The 19,646-nt window shown below is 44.0% G+C and overlaps 1 protein-coding gene across 3 annotated transcripts in view; it reads left to right on the top strand.

Annotated features, from left to right (window-relative positions):
- amotl1 (angiomotin like 1) overlaps positions 1–19,646 on the top strand; it is an 81,663-nt gene that overhangs the window by 53,874 nt on the left and 8,143 nt on the right. For all 3 annotated transcript variants that reach the window (XM_031895693.1, NM_001126890.1, XM_031895694.1), the window contains 4 exon segments: positions 7,666–7,810; positions 10,097–10,186; positions 16,145–16,290; positions 18,274–18,423. In XM_031895693.1, the coding sequence (XP_031751553.1) occupies positions 7,666–7,810; positions 10,097–10,186; positions 16,145–16,290; positions 18,274–18,423 (531 nt within the window).

Below are 19,646 nucleotides of genomic sequence, written 5' to 3'. Positions count from 1 at the left end.
TGTGCTGAAAAAGTCACCCTCGGCTTATACTCGAGTCAGGTGCCATGGGTCCCTCTAGACTAATTAGGCTGCCCGCAACCAGACCCTCCAGTGCCCTGGCCTAGGCTCCCACTAGCAATACTTATTCCCCCTTACATCTCCTCCGGGACTGGGTCTGCTGCCAGTTTGCCAATGTGCAATGAGCGTGGGGTAGTACTCATATTGTTTTTGTTGACCCTCTTTTCCGCTTACAGAGCTAGTTTACTGTTTTTCTTTGAAATAAATATTGAAAAACATATACCCCACTGATGCCTCAATTAATGTAATTTTATTGGTATTTATTTTGATTGTTAAAACTTAGCAGTAGCGGCTGCATTTCCCACCCTAGGCTTATACTCGAGTCAATAAGTTTTTCCAGTTTTCTTAGGTAAAATTAGGTACCTCGGCTTATATTCGGATCGGCTTATACTCGAGTATATACGGTAATTGATTAACACCAGTCGCTGATGGCATAGTGCTGCCCACAACCCAATTGCAGTCTGATCAACCCAATTGGTCCTTTTTCCCCACATGACTCTCCCTCTCCATGGCCTAGGCATAGTATTTGAAGGCGCTAGTAGTATCACTTAGCTATATTTATTCTGGGTTTTACTTGCCCTTTGTTAAATAAAAATAAATGGTAATAATCTTCAATAACAGAGTATATTTTGCTCCCACTTTGACCGCAGTACCCACCCCCTGCGGAGAGTGAAACACTCCTTTTTGTTTCGGTGCATGTTCATCCCTTATTCATCACCTACATCTCTAGCTGGCAGAGATATTGGGGCAGCGCCAAGCATAATAAGGAAACGCTTACAAATTGCCCACATGTACGGATCGGCTCTCTCCTCGCTTTCCCCTTGTTACAGAACACGCCGCTGCCCTTTTGACTTTCCCGAGTCGCTGATGCAAACGGCCTGAGTAAATAGACGAACAAACTGTGAAGTTGGTGTCACTTCTCCCCCCAAAAATAATGGGCCGCAGATGTTGCTTCTGTTGGGCGTGGATTCTGAAGGAAACCCACGGCTCTGTACGACTAACGCTTTTAGGATTCCTAAACACCATGGGCCTTATTTACTCACGGGGATTAGTGCAAATAAAATAGTCGCAACTCAACGGTGCAGGGTTTTCATGGAATTCCACTTCCATTGCACTTGCTGCAAAGTCATCCAGTGCTAGAATACAGTAGGAACTCGCACTGTTTAATACCCCCCAGACCAGGAATAGGGCTTCCTAGTCTTAAAATGCATCTGTGCGGTAGGGTAGGTGGCCTCCATGTTTTGCTGTGTCACATCCAGTGGGTGGTACCCTGACAGAAATCACCAATCAGGATAATGCACAGTAGCAGTCAGGTCCAGATCAGCTTGGCTATGGCCCCAGGAAGCCAGAGATCAGATGTGATGGAGGTTAAATGCGGTGGCTGCCAATATTGCTGCTCAATTCTGCTTTTACAGACTTGGTTCAGGGTAACCGTGGGGGGGGGTTTACACAGAGGGACCCATGGGTTTGCGAAGGGGCAAGGTACCCTGTCATGGGGATTAGCCAGGTGGCATTGCTGTGTCAAAGCACATTTCACCGACTTCAGAAGAGCCTACAAAATAAGGAATAAGGGATTACAGGTATGGGATCCCTTATCTGGAAACCCATTATCCAGAAAGTTCTGAATTACAGAAAAGCCATCTCCCATAGACTCCATTATAAGCAACAAATTCTAATTTATAAAAATTATTCACCTTTTCTCTGTAATAATAAAACAGTACCTGTACTTGATCCCAACTAAGATATAATTACCCCTTATTGGGGCAGAACAGTCCTATTGGGTTTATTTAATGGTTAAATGATTCCCTTTTCTCTGTAATAATAAAACAGTACCTGTACTTGATCCCAACTAAGATATAATTACCCCTTATTGGGGGCAGAACAGCCCTATTGGGTTTATTTCATGGTTAAATGATTCCCTTTTCTCTGTAATAATAAAACAGTACCTGTACTTGATCCCAACTAAGATATAATTACCCCTTATTGGGGGCAGAACAGCCCTATTGGGTTTATTTCATGGTTAAATGATTCCCTTTTCTCTGTAATAATAAAACAGTACCTGTACTTGATCCCAACTAAGATATAATTACCCCTTATTGGGGGCAGAACAGCCCTATTGGGTTTATTTAATGGTTACATGATTCCCTTTTCTCTGTAATAATAAAACAGTACCAGTACTTGATCCCAACTAAGATATAATTACCCCTTATTGGGGGCAGAACAGTCCTATTGGATAACAGGTCCTATACTTGTAATAAGCCCTGGGGTGCTGGGCAAGGCCTGGCATAGCCCTTACCCATCTGTTCCATTTACTGCACAATAAGGCTGCTCTCTGTATGCTACAGAGCAGATTGGGGATAGGAAGACTTATTGTTAGGAGAGTATTTTTTAAAACTGTACGGCAGAAATTTCAGATTGTATCCTGGCTCATAAACTGCTGTTAATTCCAGGTTAAAAAAACCCAAGGATCGCGCCCTTTAGCACGTTAGCCTGTGCCTCCTGGCTGACTTTCACCCTTAAAGCCTAATGAATACCTTGGCCTGGTTTTCCCTGGCGCCTGGCGTAGGCCCTGCGAGTGGGTTGGCACCGGGATCCATCAGGGAAAAGCCGTCTGAAAGGGAAATTGAAAAGCTGCTGGGAAACATGAACATGTTCAAACTGCGTCCGGCCTCCCCTCACATGCCGCGGGGAACAAAAGGCGCTTTCAGGGGTAAAGTCCCAGGCGGGGAATGAGGCTGATCTGTAAGCCGTGCCGACGCGCTCACGTGCCCCTCTGTTTGTGCCGGGGGAGAGGAGGAAGGCAGGATTAGGGTTATGTTACTGGAAAAAAGGCTTCATTTTGCAGAGCAGGAAACTGTACAATTGGCTGCAAAGGGCAGAGTTTTTTTATTTTGGGCCCCAAGCAGTGCTCTGGCTCCCAGCAGGGGATCGGCTTCAGTGTCTCTTTCCCTGGCTCCAAACTATAACAAAAGATTATGTATATACAAGTATGGGACCTGTTATCCAGAATGCTCGGGACCTGGGGTTTTCCGGATAAGGGGTCTTTCCGTAAATTGGATCTTAAGTCTGCTGAAAAAATTATTTTAGTTGGGATCAAGTACAGGTACTGTTTTATTATTACAGAGAAAAGGGAATCATTTAACCATTAAATAAACCCAATAGGGCTGTTCTGCCCCCAATAAGGGGTAATTATATCTTAGTTGGGATCAAGTACAGGTACTGTTTTATTATTACAGAGAAAAGGGAATCATTTAACCATTAAATAAACCCAATAGGGCTGTTCTGCCCCAATAAGGGGTAATTATATCTTAGTTGGGATCAAGTACAGGTACTGTTTTATTATTACAGAGAAAAGGGAATCATTTAACCATTAAATAAACCCAATAGGGCTGTTCTGCCCCAATAAGGGGTAATTATATCTTAGTTGGGATCAAGTACATGTACTGTTTTATTATTACAGATAAAAGGGAATCATTTAACCATTAAATAAACCCAATAGGGCTGTTCTGCCCCCAATAAGGGGTAATTATATCTTAGTTGGGATCAAGTACAGGTACTGTTTTATTATTACAGAGAAAAGGGAATCATTTAACCATGAAATAAACCCAATAGGGCTGTTCTGCCCCAATAAGGGGTAATTATATCTTAGTTGGGATCAAGTACAGGTACTGTTTTATTATTACAGAGAAAAGGGAATCATTTAACCATTAAATAAACCCAATAGGGCTGTTCTGCCCCAATAAGGGGTAATTATATCTTAGTTGGGATCAAGTACAGGTACTGTTTTATTATTACAGAGAAAAAGGAAATCATGTTGAAAAATTAGAATTATTTGTTTATGATGGAGTCTATGGGAGATGGCCTTGCCGGAACTTTCTGTATAATGGGTTTCCGGATAAGGGGTCCAATACCTGTATATAGATATACAGTATGTGTGTGTTGGCAGTGGCTGCTACTCTTACCTAGGACGGTTTCCCTTAGTACACAAGCTGATTTCTTACTTACAACTCCCTGTGACTCCCAGCAGTACATGCATGACATAGGACTGTCTCACAAGGGCCCCAGTTCAAATGGTTGATTAAAGGGATGTGGCACGGAACTGTAATTCTCACATCCGGCATCAGTAGTAAAACAGGTGGTTCAGCTTTACGTTAACTTTTAGTATGTTATAGAATGGCCTATGCTTAATAACTTTCCAATTGGTCTGCTTTTTATTATTGCATATAGTTTTTTAATTATTTCCCTTCTTCTTCTAAATCCTTCCAGCTTTCAAATGGGGGTCACTGACCCCGGCAGCCAGAAAACCGTTGCTCTGTAAGGCTACAGTTTTATTGTTATTATTATTTTTTATTTCTTATCTTTCTTTTCAGGGCCTTTCCTATTCATATTTCAGTCTCTCTCTTTCAAATCAGTGACTGATTGCTAGGGTAATTAAGACCATAGCAACCAGTAAAGTAATGGGCCGGCAAATCTGTGAAAATCAGGCTCTTTTATTTCACCATTATACTGTGATACCAATGTTTCAGTCCCACTTGGGGAAGGAAAAGGTTTAGGAGTGCTGGTCCACTACTATATATATATATATACACACACAATATATATATCAGGGTCTTAGCCCAAAGGCCAATTAGATTGAGATTTGGTGACATTGCTAACTTGGTTTCCTGGAAGCCCAAGTTTGAAGGCCAATAAGGGTAATATTTATGGCTGAATGGCCATATACTAATGTATCTATCTGTATATGATACATATATATCTATATAAGCTAAGGGAGGCCCTGACCAACTGTTGGTCCTCCACATGGAATGGAAAAAAAGACCTTCAACCACTGACTTGTACATTTTAGTCTGTCAGTTCTTTTGGTTCATTTGTTGGCACTGCCATCCTGTGATCCTATTGGCACTGATGTGACCATGTACCTACGTTCGGGGCTGTCATTGCTGCTGTTGGCACCTCTCGTCTAGTTTGGGTGTCATAAGGGAGTTCCATAACTTTTAAAAATGACCTCGGCCTTCAGCCTCGGTGACTTCAGTAGAGTATCCTGGAGAGAGTAGTTTCTGCTTAAAAGCCACAGTTGGGGTTTAGTTTAGATCCAGTCAGTCCATCAGGTGTGGAATTTAAGAAGCAATGAGGCTAGAGGCTTGGGTAATGAGGGCTACTGAGCCTACTGCCTGTATACACAGTACATATGAATTACATACAACATACTATACTTGAATGTAAATATTTGCAGAGCCACTTTGCACCTTGCGTTCACAGTTATGTATTATTGCCTTTGGAGCTTACAGTCAGTATCCCTTGAGCCCATGTAGTAAACACACGCCAGATTCCAAGAGTGAGGGATCACTTTGCAGCAAACTGTTCCATGTCGGCCCTCGGAGAGATTCTGTGTGAATAACATAATTGTGGTGCATCCGCGGCACCAAGCTGAGCCTTGGCTGGCCTTCATCAGGGTCATTTTAGTTTCCCTGGGTTTGTGTCTGTCTGTATAGCGTAGTATAGTGTAGTGAATTAGTGTTGGCTTTGGTACCAATGTGTTACAGAAGAGAAGAAGCCAATGAGAAGCAGCAGTTCTACCAGGCTGGGCTTAAGGGAGACATATTGTGTGAAAAACAATACTGGGCCAATGAATTGCACTCATCCAAATATAGAAAAAATGTGCTTTAAAATAGTGTTTCAGGCTTATTTTTTGAAAGTTTCTGCAAAAACCCCACTAGTCCTGCCCTGCTGCCTCCTTTCCCAGGTTGTGCAAGGGGGTTCACGGTACTCAGCTCACTGTACTGTAGGATAGGAACCAATCAGAAGCTAGGCTGATCTAGGGAACGGAAGCCTGTCTTTGCTTGTGTGAGTGCAGGGCTGTGATTGGCTATCCCCCACCTACTGTGCATCTGGCAGGGACCATAAGGACACGCCCACCCCTCAAGTGAAACACAGACAGGGATCTGAGAGGATCTATAGGGAGCTCTAATAAAGGGGCCATTTTTACAGATAGGATTAATTTTTAGACCAAAGTGAAACCAGCACCACCATGTTTTCTTTTATTTATGCTATTGTCTCCTGTAAGGCTTGTGGAAAGGGCTCCAAGCCTCCAGCAGATGTCATTTACCAAAGAATTGTTATATTTGTCACAGATTTGCGAGGGAGAGGTTTATTCTGTATGTTTACGGCATCTGGACAATGCAGAGGCTCCCATTGCAGCGAAGGTGCTAATTCATCTCAAATGGGGTCTAACCCATTCCTGTGTGCTTGGGGGAAGGACAAGGGACTCAATAATAAGTATATTATCAACATAGCTGTTACTGTTTCTATATAATGCACAATTATATCCTTAGTATTGGTGCTTAGTAATGTAATGTAATTTCTGTCACAAGACTCACTAAAACTTATTTTTGAATTATAATAAAATAAATTACCCCCTGTTGAAATATATAAGGACATTAGAAGTCACCTGACCTGCATAAAGCACTCGATCTTTGGCCTTGTGCCATTATATGGTCATGGATCTCCTTGGTGAGTTATAATATCCTTATATTTTACAATATGTGTAATTTATTTACTATATAATTTGATAAATCGCATGGGGCTTATGCACTGTCAGTTTGGTTGCTCACCCTAATGAGTAAGTATATAGGTATGGCACAGGTACCCCACTCTCTGAACTTATATTGCCTGTTGATCATCAGTTCCGTATCATTTGGCAGTCCACAAGCCTCATTTTACAAATACAGCGCGTTTCAGACACAAATGACTGTGCTTTCTTCCCACAATGCATCATTTTCCTCAAAATATAACCTAAAAGCCTGATAAGTTGCATCCACAGCAATAATACACCAATACGGAGGCAAACCAACATATTGGGCCTCATTACATTTTCCCCCTGCATTTGTGTCCGAATTATGACTTCTGGCACGTGGAAAGTCAGTTGCAACCATTGACGCAGCCCGTTAAAGGAAACCCTGGTATTACTGCCAGGACCAGACTAAAGGTAGTTACATGGGTCCCTTGTGTTTACAATAATTCTATAGAGGAGGCTGCAGGGGTGCTCAGGGCCACCATCAAGAATCATGGGGCCCCATGCTAAGTCAGCAGGACCCTACTCCATATTAGTCAACTGGGCAACAAGTAGAATGAGTTTTATTTAAAAAAATGTTAAGAAACTGGTCTGGATCTACACTGTCAGGTTAAGAGCAATCGCGTGGTCCATTCTGCCATAGAAACCAAGGTTTGTGCGTCATTATGAAGCATTAATGTTATGAAACAATAAACAGAGGAGGTGATTCAAGCTTTAACCATGTTAGAATTTCCTGTGCAACCTTCCTTTATTTCTAGCATAACAAAAATTGTATTCCAATTTGGAGAGTACAGATTGCGCCATTGGTGGGAATGGTAGGGCCAATAGCAGAGGCAGGCTGATATCAGGCTCATTCTCACCCCCATACCAGATCTGCCTCCCCCCGTCAGAGATCCTCTTCAGGTCTGAGTTAAGTCGGTAAAGGATTCTAATAGAAATCATTCAACTTTTTGGAAAGCTGTTACTTCCCCTTTAAATCTCCTGTGTTACTTTCCAGTGAATTCAGCACATGGTTAATCTCTGTGGCTTCTTGTTAGTTTGAAACAGAAATACAGAAGATTTCCGAGGCTTACGAGAGTCTGGTGAAGTCTTCCGCAAAGAGAGAATCGCTGGACAAAGCCATGAAAAACAGACTGGAAGGCGAGATCCGGAGGCTGCACGATTTTAATCGGGATTTAAGAGGTACAGTTGCCCTTTATGTTATAAATCATCTCAATATTCACACTAATGCCTTCTCATCTACTGTCTGATACAGTCATTTTGTGGCTGAAAGGCTAAAGATCAGATCACTCTCATACCTGTTCATAAAGGACTTATTTCACAGCCAAATGTGCTCCTTACTTGATGGGCATTTTCAGCCTTCCCATTTAATATATGCTTCAGCTCCAATTATACAATAGTCAGCGAGTCCATTGATTTAGTCCCATACATGGGCCAGTAAGATGCCAGCGCAAGTTAGCCATAAATACTGTATGCATACCTTTGTACCAGGGATATCAGATTAATTATTAGTAGGTTCGATGCCCCCATGCCAGCCAGTACATGGTGCATTGCCAGGCAAGGAAGCAAAGAGGAGCTGATGCTGTTCTGATGGAGCAGCACAAACATGGCCATGATCAGTCAGAAACTATAAAAGATTAATCCCGTGTTGGCCACCTTCAGTGCCCTATATCAGCCCGTGTATGGCCACCTTCAGTCCCCTATATCAGCCCGTGTATGGCCACCTTCAGTGCCCTATATCAGCCTGTGTATGGCCACCTTCAGTGCCCTATATCAGCCTGTGTATGGCCACCTTCAGTCCCCTATATCAGCCCGTGTATGGCCACCTTCAGTGCCCTATATCAGCCCGTGTATGGCCACCTTCAGTGCCCTATATCAGCCTGTGTATGGCCACCTTCAGTCCCCTATATCAGCCTGTGTATGGCCACCTTCAGTGCCCTATATCAGCCTGTGTATGGCCACCTTCAGTCCCCTATATCAGCCCGTGTATGGCCACCTTCAGTGCCCTATATCAGCCTGTGTATGGCCACCTTCAGTGCCCTATATCAGCCTGTGTATGGCCACCTTCAGTGCCCTATATCAGCCTGTGTATGGCCCCCTTCAGTCCCCTATATCAGCTTGTGTATGGCCCCCTTCAGTCCCCTATATCAGCCCGTGTATGGCCACATTCAGTCCCCTATATCAGCCCGTGTATGGCCACATTCAGTCCCCTATATCAGCCCGTGTATGGCCACATTCAGTCCCCTATATCAGCCCGTGTATGGCCACATTCAGTCCCCTATATCAGCCCGGGTATGGCCACCTTCAGTCCTCTATATCAGCCCGTGTATGGCCACCTTCAGTTCCCTATATCAGCCCATGTATGGCCACCTTCAGTCCCCTATATCAGCCCATGTATGGCCACCTTCAGTCCCCTATATCAGCCCATGTATGGCCACATTCAGTCCCCTATATCAACCCGTGTATGGCCACCTTCAGTCCCCTATATCAGTCTGTGTATGGCCACTTTCAGTCCCCTATATCAGCCCATGTATGGTCACTTTCAGTCCCTTATATCAGCCCATGTATGGTCACTTTCAGTCCCTTATATCAGCCCGGGTATGGCCACCTTCAGTCCCCTATATCAGCCCATGTATGGCCACCTTCAGTCCCCTATATCAGCCCATGTATGGCCACTTTCAGTCCCCTATATCAGCCTGTGTATGGCCACCTTCAGTCCCCTATATTAGCCCATGTATGGCCACTTTCAGTCCCCTATATCAGCCCATGTATGGCCACCTTCAGTCCCCTATATTAGCCCATGTATGGCCACCTTCAGTCCCCTATATCAGCCCATGTATGGCCACCTTCAGTCCCCTATATCAGTCTGTGTATGGCCACTTTCAGTCCCTTATATCAGCCCGGGTATGGCCACCTTCAGTCCCCTATATCAGCCCATGTATGGTCACTTTCAGTCCCTTATATCAGCCCGGGTATGGCCACCTTCAGTCCCCTATATCAGCCTGTGTATGACCAGCTTTAGACTTATGTTACACAGGGAAATGAGTAGGTGCTGGCATGGCATAAGATCCATCGTTTCTGACGAAGTTGGCTATTATTCCCCTTTAGAAACCCGCTAAAAGTAATAGCTAGTAACCACCATATGTGGCAGTGGCCTTACGCCCATAGCCCTCAGGTTGCGTTTGAAAAGCCCTCCATCTATGGAATTCTGCCATGATCAATGTTGTTAGCCATAACGGCACTGCGGCTTCAGCCTGATATCACTACATTAAGATGCTTGTCACAGGCCCGGCACACGAGTTTCTAATTCCCTTTGCTGAATGGCTTTGGGGAGGCAGATGTTTCACATAACCGATAAGAGAACACAAGGCCCAAGTTGATCCGTGGCCGCTCCCTTCTCCCCGTGCTGCCTATAACATGCGCCAGGCTTTCTCTGCTTTCTAAACGCACTTTCCTGTCTTTGTGCAGACCGCCTGGAGACCGCCAACAGGCAGCTGGCCAGCAGGGAGTATAATGGGCCGGAGGAAGCGTTGGAAGAGGGGAATTATGCATTAAAAAGTGAGTTGATTTTGGCTGGAGGGCCATTCGGTGAAGGCTTTCTGCTCCAGTGTCTGTTACATGAAATTACCCTCATTTCAAGAGTGAAGGAAACTGGGAATGAAATAAAACCCTATTATGTTCCTGACTGTATATGGAAATAGCAAAACAAAGGGAATGCGGAAATGAAAGAGGCAGTTGACCTTAGAATTATTTTCGCTTCAACTTTTGATGAACTACAAATCCCATAATCCCTGGGGGTATGGGATTATCCAATGGTTTATGGGAAACGTTGTTTTACATATGGTTAGGGATCTTTTACATTACCAAAACGGCACACTCCAGAATTAGCCATGATCTGCTTCAAATATAAAAATATAACGTTTTAGCCTTTATTTCTCTATTGCTCCCGTATTGACTTTGCAGTCTTTGTATTTGCCGGGACATACAAATGATATTCATAATTTTCAACACTGTTACTCCCAGCAGTCCTGCCTCACTAAAGCACGGCTGTGCCGGGGGGGGTCAGGTTATTGCTGTCACTTGAGAGGTAAAATTACGGTCATTAAATCTGAATAAATTGTCTGGCGTTAGGAACAATTATGGGAGCACTGCCGAGAGTACGGATTACAGAAAGGTCCCTGTAGTTCAAATTAATTGGTGCTTAAAAAAGGGCAAATCTCAGATGGTGAGTAAAAGTCTCTATATCAGGGCTGTGCGACTAAATGAATGTGGCCCTCTGAAGGGTTTTTATGGCCCCCAGTCTGCTCAAAGGCTCCATAGATTTTATTTTATGACATCATTTTAATGTAATGCGGCCCTCAAATATAATTAATGAGAAATAATTGGACTACATGTAATATGCTGCATCAAATTAGGGGAATTTACTGATCTCTTCTGTCATTATTATTGCATTCAGCATATCCTACAGTGCTGTACATCACTGACAAACAGATACAATAAGCACTGTGGGCCCTGCATGCAAAATGGTACTGCCCATAGGGCCATAAGGATTGGTCCCATTTTCAACATTTAAGTATCTGGTTGACCCATACAAGCTATTATTTCTTGCCGGTTTCTGCTAGTCATGCATTACAGTCTCACGTCAGTAATGAATATAGGGGTTATGGGGCCTGTTTGTGGGCTAATAGGCTCCATTAGATTAGATTCTATGCTATTTATAAATAGTTTTGTATCTTGGAAGCTGGTATTGTAACAAGGGTGCTAATATATAGAGGGTGAATATAATGGGTTTGCATACATGGAGCATTTCTTCTCTCTGTATCTGCCCATATGGACATGAGTGACAGCCAATGGAGTAACAGTACGGGGGTCTGGAATCAGTTTTGCTAGGGAGGTCACATGATGGGAATGGTGGGAATTACCCCATTGCCTACACAACAGGCAAAAGGTGCCCCAATAGTAATGAATAGATGGCTATAGCATTGGAATTTTTACCCTTCGCTCACTCATTGGAGTAGATGTGAATATATAGAGAAGGAAAGTTCTAGATAACAAGCTTTATCCTCATACTTCCCTGGTGGAAAGGTTATAGATATTTATTGTCTCGTTATTTCTGTGCTGCTTGCGTGCTGAATCTCATTCTCTGTAACTGGGTAATGTAACATAAGAAAGAAAATGGAAAAAGGACAGGAACTTGGACATAGAAGGAATTGTTGGAAAGCCACAACCATTCCATTGTTGGGAGATGGCACGGCGCCATTGTTACACCGCATATTTTAATAAATAAATCGCTTTTATGAATGAGTTTCCCAGAAGTGCATCTTGGGTTTCTTTGTGATCTCTTCCCATGTGTCACCAGAGCCGCCATGTTGTTACGGTTATGAAGCCAGGCCAAGAGCGTATCACTCCCCCCGGCGAGGGGGAACAACCACAGTATTAGCCCAGTAATGAGCCCTGCTGGGATCTCCGCCCACCCTGCTCATGTCCCCGCCCCCCGGCTGCTCTCCTACCTAAAAGCAAGTGGGCAGCACAAGTGGTGGGGAGTGGCGGACTCAAGCAGGGGGACCGCTATGGGGGGGGGGGCATTACTGTCCCTATGCATGCCAGGCTAGGGTGACCAGATCACATGAATATTCAGGGACATGTCTAATAAATGCATATTGCAGGGCTGCCCTGATTGCATTTACATTTAATTGCATTCAGTGCAGCCCTTCTAGTCCCTAAATTTTTTAAGTGATACGCCGGTCCCTCTGCAGATATTTTGGTGACCGACCCAGTGTGTCTTGGTTACGCCACTGCATGTGGACATACCACCCCTACCTGCTCCTCGTGCATACGTTGCTATGGGAGACGGGCAACGGTGCATTCTTGGGGGGTACGCAGGTCTTTGCCATCCAGAATGGGTACAACGATAGGGCAGGATGCAAAGCACAAAAAAATGCCTGAGTTTGGTACTTTGCTCCTGCCCCGGCCTTATAAATGAGCCCTGACGATGCACAGCTTTGTTTAAAGTCCTCAGATGGATTTGCCCTTCACTGCAGTATGGTGGGCTACAAGTAAAATCACTTTGCTTTCCCCCGTTGGGGAGTAGCCCCCTCGGCCCAGCAGCCTCGCCGGCCATTTCTCCAGTAGAAGAAGCGGATCTGAAGGGGTTTGAGCTCGTTGCAGGAATGCCAGACTTGTTAGTTTAATGACAATGAAGTCACCTCCAGCGCCCATAATGACTTCACATTCGCAGTGGATAAAAGAGAGCGGCGGACAATGCGAGACATCAGCACTTAATTAGAGCTGACAAAGAGAGAGCGCGGGCAGTGCGAGTCGTCCTCTCTAATCTGCAGCCAAATTGCTCCACTGTTGTCAGCGCAGGGTTCAGAGGCCACGGAGAGATGCTGCCCGGCGGCCAGGGGAGGAGGAACGTGGCCAATGGGACATTCTCTGTGCCCCCGGCTCCCGGCAACCCACAACTGTCAGGCCTGAGAGCGTAGTTACAGGGGAACGTTTACTATTAAATTAAATTAGATTAAATATGTGAACCTGTCCATTTCCTGAACTGACTGTTATAAATAGAACAGGGATATTAGTTAGGATCAATGGCCGTCTGTACAAGTAGTGAAAATCTGTTCTGTGCAATTTTTTTTCAGTGTGAATATGGCCAGCCTTAAAGGGGAACTCCGGTTTTCGAATCAAAATTTATTAAAAAGCCCCACACAACTCAGAAACCCTTAATAATAAATACCATTTTTATAGGCTGAAATCCAGCTGCAAAACAGTTCTTCTCTTTCTGCATCATTTGAAATCCTGGCAGGGGAGGAGGGACTAAAACACTGATGTTACAAATTGTAACAACTTCTCCACAGCTTACAGACAGCATGCAGGAACTACATAACCCACAATGCATTGCACTGGGATGTTCCTTTCCTTATTGACATCACGTGTGCAGCAGGGAATTGTGGGATTGGGGGGAGGCAGGCTGAAGGCAGGCTGAGGACAGGCGGTTACTGTTACATTTTATTTGAGTCACAAAGTAGTCAGCCAATCAGCAGGGGAACAGGGGGCGGGGCTTAGGGAACTGTTCCAAACCATATTATTACATTAAACATCATGAAAAGGCTGAATATTTTGTAATAGATGCATAATGCAAAGTTGCTTGAAATTATGTTTTCAAAAAGATTGAGTTGTGTTTGGGTGCAGTTCCCCTTTAAGATAAGAAATTTTATTCTGGCCAATCGGAGAGCTGCAGCTAGCTGGTGGGGAGGCACTGGAAGGTCCCTTCAGACCCCAGTGGCAAGTGGGACCTCAGGGCAGGGCTTTCCCCTCATGGGGGGGTTATTTACGCTGTTGCTAACTGGTGCATAATTTGAGTATATATGTGAGAAACAGCTCATTATTGAGGGATTGGGGGGGGGGGTATATAGGGAGCTCAGTAGGGGCCCTGACAGATGTGCAGTTCCGCCTCTGTGTTGAATTCCATATCACTTACAGGTCAGGGCACTCGCATTACGTTTGGGGGGTTCAGCGGAGTTCAGTAAAAATCCTATCACTGGAGAATAAGGTTCCTATAATAGTTTGCCGAACTGTTTTGGGAAATAAGAGCACAGGGTAAGTTTTGCTAAGGACCTGGGTTTGGCCACTGGATTGGTTGCCCACAGGTTGCCTATGACCATCATATGATCAGTACTTATTGTTGGCCTGATCTGAATGGGGATTCAGGGGCAATGGCACGCTCGCTTCTGGACCCACCGGTGCCTTCTATTGGTTCTCTCTTGGCAGGCCAGCTGTGATCAGATGCACCTATAGCAAGGCAGGAATCCACCCGGCTATATATGTGCATGTACCTTTAATGTGGGGGTATAAATGTGCTGACTTCTCTTTGGTTAATTACTTAGCTGGGCCAAACCACAAGGGGATTTTGCCTAATGTGTACAGGTATGGGACCAGTTATCCAGAATGCTCGAGAACTGGGGTTTTCCGGATAAGGGATCTTTCTGAAATTTGGATCTCCATAACTTGTTTTGCCTCCAATACGGATCAATTATGTCTTAGAATCAAGTACAGGTACTGTTTTATAATTATAGAGAAAAAGGGAATCATTTAACCATTAAATAAACCCAATAGGGCTGTTCTGCCCCAATAAGGGATAATTATATCTTAGTTGGGATCAAGTACAGGTACTGTTTTATTATTACAGAGAAAAGGGAATCATTTAACCATTAAATAAACCCAATAGGGCTGTTCTGTCCCCAATAAGGGGTAATTATATCTTAGTTGGGATCAAGTACAGGTACTGTTTTATTATTACAGGGAAAAGGGAATCATTTAACCATTAAATAAACCCAATAGGGTTGTTCTGCCCCCAATAAGGGGTAATTATATCTTAGTTGGGATCAAGTACAGGTACTGTTTTATTATTACAGGGAAAAGGGAATAATTTAACCATTAAATAAACCCAATAGGGTTGTTCTGCCCCCAATAAGGGGTAATTATATCTTAGTTGGGATCAAGTACAGGTACTGTTTTATTATTACAGGGAAAAGGGAATCATTTAACCATTAAATAAACCCAATAGGGCTGTTCTGCCCCCAATAAGGGGTAATTATATCTTAGTTGGGATCAAGTACAGGTACTGTTTTATTATTACAGGGAAAAGGGAATCATTTAACCATTAAATAAACCCAATAGGGCTGTTCTGCCCCAATAAGGGGTAATTATATCTTAGTTGGGATCAAGTACAGGTACTGTTTTATTATTACAGAGAAAAGGGAATCATTTAACCATTAAATAAACCCAATAGGGCTGTTCTGCCCCCAATAAGGGGTAATTATATCTTAGTTGGGATCAAGTACAGGTACTGTTTTATTATTACAGAGAAAAGGGAATCATTTAACCATGAAATAAACCCAATAGGGCTGTTCTGCCCCCAATAAGGGGTAATTATATCTTAGTTGGGAGCAAGTACAGGTACTGTTTTATTATTACAGAGAAAAGGGAATCATTTAACCATTAAATAAACCCAATAGGACTGTTCTGCCCCAATAAGGGGTAATTATATCTTAGTTGGGATCAAGTACAGGTACTGTTTTATTATTACAGAGAAAAGGGAGTCATTTTTAAAAATTAGAATTATTTGCTTATAATGGATTCCATTGGAGAAGGCCTTTCTGTAATTTGGAACTTTCTGGATAACGGATTTTCGGATAAGGGATCCCATACCTGTACTACTGAATATTTATATAAGCCTCTAATTGCTTCCCTGACATATACACGGCGCTTTCTATCCAAATTCTTTGTTGTGGTTCTGCTGCTCCATAACACAAAGGCCTGGGCCGAGCTATGGGCGAGTTATTGCTCAGCAGACGATGCTCCGTAGAACAGAGAGGTTCTGTAGTCACCTTCACATCTGCTGTTTCAGTGTTTTCTTTCCTTCGGTCGGAGCCAGAGGTGAACTGGCCGCGTTCCCAGATTCCATGAGGCGCTCTGATAGAGAGACTTGTGTTCTTAATTTCTTTTCCTTCGCAGACAAAGAGCACTTGAAGGAAAAGGAAAGGCTGGAAAGGGAATTGGCAGCGCTGCGCACAACCAACGAGGATCAGAGGAGGCACATTGAAATCCTAGACCAGGCGCTCAACAGTGCCCAGGCCAAGGTGATCAAACTGGAAGAGGAGGTGAGAGCGGGCATGTTAAAACTGCTGAAAGCTCAAAAGCTTCAGTTCCCATCCTAATAAAGTGCTCTGGTCATTATGCTTGGTGCTACGGCAGAACTGTTATCTTTACGGCACAATGTGATTTCTGCGGGGACACCTACAGGGATCACTTATTCATTGGCCTTAAAGCGAACGTGCCTTGCTTATATTCTTTATATTTCTTTAAAGGGGAACTACAGCTTCCGAACCGTAATTTGCTACAGAGCCCCACACAACACAGAAACCCCAAATATCCCTATCCCTGTAATCTGTTCCTTCAAAAAGTATAAATACCATTTTTATATGCTGAAATCCAGCTGCAAAACAGTTCTTCTCTTTCTGCATCATTTGAAATCCTGGCAGGGGAGGAGGGACTAAAACATTGATGTTACAAATTGTAACAACTTCTCCACAGCTTACAGACAGCATGCAGGAACTACATAGCCCACAATGCATTGCACTGGGATGTTCCTTTTTTAATTATTGACATCACGTGTGCAGGGAATTGTGGGATTGGGAGGATGCAGGCTGAAGGCAGGCTGAGGGCAGTTCATTACTGAAGTCTCAAAAGTAGGCAGCCAGCAGGAGAACAGGGGGCCAGGCATTCCAAACCAGATTATTACATTAAAAATCATGAAAATGCACATTTTTAATTGATGTATATTGCAAATTTATTTGAACTTATGTTTATTTGTTAAAAAAAGCTTAAGTTGTGTTTGGGTGGAGTTCCCCTTTGAATGGGTGCTGCCCTTACTGATTGCCCCCACTGAGCTATTAACAGTATTGTCCAGTAAATAAATGCTGTCCCTAATCACTAACCTTTTACCCCATGCTGGGGCACCAAGCTGGCCTGGGGTACTTTGCTGCAGACGCCACCCTTTTACTTTGGCTCCCAGGTGTCCCGGGATATGGTTTGGGGACGGCACATGTAAAGTACACTCCATCATCCAGTAATTACTATACTGTGCGTGCACCCAGCCCAAGGTACCACGTGGGACAGCTGAGACTGGGAAAATAATGGTGCCATCCTGTTTCCGTGCCAAGTACCTTGGACTGATCCCTTTCATTATAGAAGAGGTGCACAGACCCAGGGTAACAATTTTGCCCATTGGTGGGGGGGGCTTACAACTTACTGATGTATTAGAGTCTATCATAAATCTTTGTACAGAGAACTGAGTCTGGCCACATCCCTAGACTGCACCGCCTTCTGGCTTCTTGTAAATCAGGGCCCCCACCCTTTCTTATTTGTGAGCCACAGTCAAATGTAAAAAGACTTGGGGAGCAACACAAGCACCATAAAAGTTCATGGAGGAGCCAAATAAGGGCTGTGATTGGCTATTAGAGGCCTCTATGCACCCTATCAGCTTACAGGGGCTTTATTTGGTAGGAAATTTTGTTTTTATTCAACCAAAACTTGCTCCCAAGTCAGGAATTCAAAAATAACTCCCTGGTTTGGGGGCACTGAGAGCAACATCCAAGGGGTTGGGGAGCAACATGTTGCCCCTGAGCCACTGGTTTGGGATCACTGTTATAAGGGAATGGAGTAGCACATGAAAGAAGTGAAAGCATTGGACCCACCATGGAAGCTAGGGTAACGAATCAGGGACGGAATGATACCTTTCATGTTTCCATCAGACCAGTGGTTCCCACATTATTGTGCTGCCCCCCCTGGTTGGGCTTGGAGCAGTGGAGGGGTTTAGCTTGAAGGCCAGTTGGGGTGAGAACCAAGGAGAATGGGCATTTGCTCTCCTAGATTCACCTGAAAGCCCAGTATAAAGGTCTGTTTGGTTGAGAGGTGGGGTGGATAGGTAATTCCAGTCCCAGATAGATGTATAACTGATAAACCAGTGTTTTCCTATATCTGCTCCTATCTTATGAGCTAAGGGTGCCCCTGGCTAAAAGTGGCAGAAGTTATTAGCAGGACAATCCGTATTCACCAACAGGGGTCATTTTATTTCTTTTTAGCTACGCAAGAAACAAGTTTATGTAGAAGAGGTGGAAAAGCTGCAGCAAGCCCTGACCCAACTGCAGGCTGCGGGGGAGAAGCGAGAACAATTGGAGATGCGACTTCGTACGCGGCTGGAGCGAGAGCTGGAGTCGTTACGGATGCAGCAGGTACCAGGAGTCACCTTATGTGTCTGTTATACTGGGACTTTGGGTCTCCCCCATCAGTAGCATCCCTGGCATGGCAGCTGGCAGTTAGTTCATGCCATTTAAGCTCTCCCATATTATATTCTGCAATGCAACAAAAAGCCATACGTTTGCCCACATTTAAGCCATAGCAACCAATCAGATTGTTGTTTTCACACAGATGATTGGGGGTTACTAGAGTATTGAACTTAAGATGCCATAGGGTTGATTCACTAAAGGTCGATACGTTTTATTGCACTTTTTTTTGCTTTAAAATTGATGCAAAAAAAAAACCGCGCGATTCGCTAAAGTATTATCGCATGTGTTAAGTTGCATATCACATGCATTAAATTTCGCGCTACCGCATGCGTTAATTTGCACGCTGAAATAACACTAACGCATGATTCACAAACACTTAAGACGCGCTAAATATCGCATTAGTCTGTGCGAAAATTAACCCCTACTTGGGGCAGGCGGTAATTATAGAAAAGTACAGTTCATGAGCTTTTGGCAACACAATATGGACTTTGCAGTGGGATTTATTCAAGTCTGTGTTGGCCCCAGAGTGATGCAGCCGCCAGTTTGCAGGGAAATGGGCATTTTCAGTAGTTTTACGGAAGTAATGGCGTGTATGGCTAATATGGCGTGCGTTTTTTCGCATGCAGCGACTATTTGTGCGCGATGCGTTGATTAGCACTCGCTCCGTCAAACACCGCATGAAAATAGTCTTTGTGACTGAAATATCTCAAGCAGCATCGCGTCTAAATTAACGCAAGTATGCTTTTAGTGAATCGTGCGTTAAGACACGAAAAATTAGACGCGATAAAATTTTTAATGCATGCTATAAATAGCGCACGTTTTAACGCACTTTAGTGAATCAACCCTCATGTCTGAATGACAAGCAAGCTAGGGGATGGGTAGGGGGAAGAATAGAGGGACCCTATAGGCCCCCCCCCCCAGACAGTATGCAGGCACAGAGACAGAACTGTATTCATGGGGCTATCTGCAGGTCTCTGTACTCACTAATTTAGTGCAGAGACCCCAGGCTATAGTTATATATAGGCATTTGAGCGCTTGTGCCTGGGCCAACAGCTTTAAAATAAATAAATAAAGTCATCAGTCCACAGCCAAGATGATTGCAGACAAATCTGGCGGCTGTACTGGGTGGGGTTACCTTGTCCCCAGGCTAGCGCTGATTTCCAAAAGGG

The sequence above is a fragment of the Xenopus tropicalis genome, chromosome 2, assembly GCF_000004195.4.
Source record: "Xenopus tropicalis strain Nigerian chromosome 2, UCB_Xtro_10.0, whole genome shotgun sequence".
Classification (NCBI taxonomy): domain Eukaryota; kingdom Metazoa; phylum Chordata; class Amphibia; order Anura; family Pipidae; genus Xenopus; species Xenopus tropicalis.
The sequence above is the reverse complement of the archived record's forward strand: the minus strand, read 5'-3'. Positions and strand labels throughout refer to the sequence as shown.